Source organism: Lactuca virosa, chromosome 4, assembly GCF_052849685.1.
Source record: "Lactuca virosa cultivar CGN04683 chromosome 4, Lactuca_virosa_CGN04683_v6, whole genome shotgun sequence".
Classification (NCBI taxonomy): Eukaryota; Viridiplantae; Streptophyta; class Magnoliopsida; order Asterales; family Asteraceae; genus Lactuca; species Lactuca virosa.
In genome coordinates, this window is record NC_136429.1 from 19,316,505 (window position 1) to 19,320,633 (window position 4,129).

General features: G+C 44.9%; 1 protein-coding gene across 1 annotated transcript; it reads left to right on the forward strand.

Annotated features, from left to right (window-relative positions):
* The first annotated feature begins 2,758 nt into the window (after positions 1-2,758).
* LOC145104168 (uncharacterized) lies at positions 2,759-3,748 on the forward strand. The gene has a single exon (XM_079041451.1). It carries the CDS (start codon positions 2,759-2,761, stop codon positions 3,746-3,748), a length of 990 nt encoding a protein of 329 aa, XP_078897577.1.
* Positions 3,749-4,129: the final 381 nt, after the last annotated feature.

A 4,129-nucleotide genomic window follows, 5' to 3' on the forward strand; every position in this document is an offset into this window, starting at 1 on the left:
TAGCACAAGTTTGCTACAGTGTTCATGAGTGCTCCTGGAATAAGATTCAAGTATTGGATTCAACCTACGCTCATTGGAATCACTTCATGGATTTTATCACGAGTGATCATGAGACGATAATATCTTATATTTTTGAAACGGAGACATGTGAGTTGTATTTGCGAGTCGGTCGCACATTGACATATGTAAACGCACCAATAACTTTGATGTTATAAAACATATTGTTGTGTGTAATTTGATGAGTAAGTACAAGCGCGTATTTGGGTCGAAGTGTATCCGTTCCTTTTACCCCATGTGGATAAAAGCGATATTTGTGGCCCCCTCGATGATTTAGTGATGACTCCAGGCGTGGGCTGATTTGATTTGTTCAATTAGTCAGTCGTCATAAATTGGAAATCGGGAAACAACAGATGGACAGAGAGAATGATTATAATCCATGTCTCAGTCCATATGATATCTAGAATGGAGGAATATATGATCCCTTATCTAATGGACACGTCATTGACTAGGTCAGAGTTCGAGAGCAGCTTTTCAGAGCTACGATTGCTAGTCGGGTTGTGGAGTCGTACTTGCAATAATAGTTATTAGACTTATCCAAGTGGGAGACTGTTGGATTAGTGTCTAAGTCCATAACTATAATTGGTATGTACTTGACCCGAGAGTAGCATGGTCCATTTGGGTTGCATGGCACCGGAACAATCTAAAGGATGGATAATTGAGAAGAGGCTATTTATGGTTTATTAATATATTATAAGTTCTAATATATTAATATGAAATCATATTATTTAATTAGTATTGATCAAAAATTAATTTGGAATTAATTTTGTGATAAAAAAGAGACTAATTAAATATATGGGGATTGATTATGTAAATCATTCATTCTTATAATGTGGGCTTATGATCCATAATTCTTTGTGTTGGGCTAAACCCATGTGGTGACCCATGGAGGTTTAAACCCATGGAGCATGAGGAATATGGAAGGTCATGCACATTAGGGTTTGCATGGTGTAACCCTAATTAAGCCACACTATATAAGAACCCCTCTAGCTCATGAAATCGGACCTAAGGAAGCTTACAAGAGGGCAAGGCGATTTTATGAAGTGCAAGTAACCTCCTCTCAAGTTCCGCCATTGTTGGTGGTGTTGTGTGATTCCATTTGAGGTGCAACACTTGGGGCACTAAGTTCTTAAAGGTCCAAGGTTTCCAACTACAACAAAAGGTATGTCATCTAACTAGATTTTGTAGTAAAGGTACTCCATTGTATGCTAGTTAGGATGATGCTTTGGAAAAACAAAAGATTGCATGTATATTAGAGAAAATATAGATCCAAAGCATCTAGGGTTGCATGTACACCATAAGAGTGTTAGAATGCTCAAAACCCTTCAGGTCAGCCACGGCGAAATGGATCGAATCACAAGGACAGTCGGATTCTCTGTGATCCGATACCCAGCAGAACACAACTTCCTGCTTGGGCGATTAGAAATCGCCTTATTGCATCTAGTGCCATCGACGATACATGGCATCATTAAATTCAGCACACGCCAGGGATCGGCGACGATCCTCGCCACAAGCAGCAGAGCACAACATTTCCACCAAATCATAGCCGCCCCGCAACTTGTGCGAGTGCCAAAGAAGTCTAAGGAGGGATGCTCCACCGAACAACACCAGATAAACATGGAGTATCCGGAACAACCCATGTGAATTGGTGCTCACTTAAAAGACGAAACTAAGACACGGCTGGTGGCACTCCTGAGGCAATACTCCACCGTATTCGCCTGGAAGCCAATGGAACTGACAGGCGTCGACCGACAGGTCATAAAACACAGCCTCAACATCGCACCTGGAAGTAACCCCGTGAAGCAAAAGAAGCGAGGACATGCGGCAAACCATAATAAGGTTATTAACGCAGAGGTGGCTGACCTGGTGAGCGTTGGTATACTCAGGGAGGTAATGTTCCTAACATGAATAGCAAACCCGGTCATGGTGAAGAAAGCCATTGGGGCATGTCGAATGTGCATAGACTATTCAAATCTCAACAACGCCTGCCCAAAGGATTGTTACCCTCTCCCAGAGATCGATCATAAAGTCCAATTGCTTGAAGGATTCCGATTCAAATGTTTTCTCGACGCATATAAGGGCTACCTCCAGGTACAAATGAAGCGAGAAGATGAAGCAAAAACAGCCTTTCATACCGAAAAGGGCACCTTCTGTTATTAAAAAAATGCCATTTGGGCTCAAAAATGTTGGCGCTACTTACCAGAGACTGATGGATAAGGTATTCGCCGACCAGATCGGTCGGAATATCGAATTCTACGTCGATGATATGGTAATCAAAAGCTGCGATGAAGAGATGTTACTCCAAGATGTGGAAGAAACCTTCAAAAGGCTAGTCAAAGCGCATATGAAGTTAAATCCAGCTAAGTGAACTTTCGGAGTTGAGGAGGGACAATTCCTTGGTTATCAGGTGTCTAGGGAAGGGATTCTACCCAATCCCACCAAAATACAAGAGTTCCTCGAGTCGAAAACTCCTCACAACCTTAATGGAGTATAGGAGATCAACGGTAGGTTAACGACGCTTGGAAGATTCATCGCCAAATCCGCAGAAAAGGCGCTCCCTCTGTATCAAACACTTAAAGGATGCTTAGACAAAAAGCAATTCAAATAGACAGCGGAAGCGGACGTGGCCTTGCAAAAATTAAAAGACGCACTGCAACAACTCTCGGATCTCGCCTCTCCGCTCCCGGGGGAGACGCTACAGATGTACTTAGCAGCGTCTGAGGAGGTTATCTCCTCTGTGTTAGCAGTGGAAAGGGAAGGCAAGCAAATCCCCATTCACTTCGTCAGTAGGGCCCTACAAGGGCCAGAAGGAAATTACCCGGCCTTGGGAAAACTGGTCCTCGCCCTACGGAGGTATTTTCAAGCCTACAAGGTGGAGGTCCTGACCAGTTACCCAATAAAACAAGTGCTGCTAAGACCGGAAAAGTCCGGACGCATAGGGAAGTGGGCCATAGAGTTGGGCGAACACGACATCCAATATCACCCCAGAACTAGCATTAAAGCCCAGTCCCTTGTTGACTTCCTGGTTGAACTCCCAGATCCCATCAAAGGATTACCAACGACAATCTCTGTCGACCCACTCGAGCCTGAGGCCAACAAAGAACTTTGGAAGTTGTATACCGATGGCGCAGCAAGTAAAGAAGGCTCAAGCGCAGGCCTGATCCTCCAAAGCGCCAAAGGTGAAGAAATCACCTATGCACTACGGCTCGACTTCCAAGTATCTAAAAACGAAGCAGAGTACGAGGCACTCCTGGCTGGACTAAGGCTGGCTAAGGAGGTTGGTGCAAAACAACTGGCAGCTCTCAGCGACTCGTTGCTCGTCGCAAACCAAATCAACGGAGTATACGAGGAAAAGGACCCTAGGATGCAGAAGTACCTAGATACGGTCCGTAGTCTAGCCAGCACGTTCAAAAGCTTTTCAATAAAGCAAATATCTCGGGGGAAAAGTGCATGGGCAAACGCCCTTAGCAAGCTGGCCTCTACCTCATACGATCATTTCACAAAGAAAGTGCTGGTCGAAGTACTCCCGGAAACGAGTATTGATAACCAGAAGGTCAATACCATATCAGACCCTCCAGAATGGACAAAACCATTCGTTGATTACCTACACCATGGCGTGCTTCCGTATGATCCACAGGAAGCCAGAAAAGTCAAAATCAAAGCACTGCATTTCGCCATAAGGGACAATTAGTTGTACCGGAGAGGATATTTAAGCCCGTGGCTCAGGTGCATCTCTAAGACGGAGGGGTAGGCGTTTCTCGGAGAAATCCATTCTAGGAACATGGCAGCACATGAAGTCGCTCGCACACTCACATGCAAGATACTCCGCCTTGGAGTATACTGGTCGGACGTGTATAACGATGCCGCAACCTTAACCAAGAAATGCAAGGAATGCCAAGCATTCGCACCCTTCCAAAATTAACCAGTCATGCCATTGACAAGCATCACCAGCCCCTGGCCCTTCCACCAATGGGGGACCGACATAGTGGGACCAATTCCACCGACACCAGGAGGAGTAAAGTTTTTACTGGTGGTCGTGGACTATTTCACCAAGCGGATAGAAGCGGAACCA

Excerpts from the sequence above, each read along its gene's own strand:
- LOC145104168 (XM_079041451.1), top strand. The coding sequence starts at position 2,759 with ATGTACTTAGCAGCGTCTGAGGAGGTTATCTCCTCTGTGTTAGCAGTG.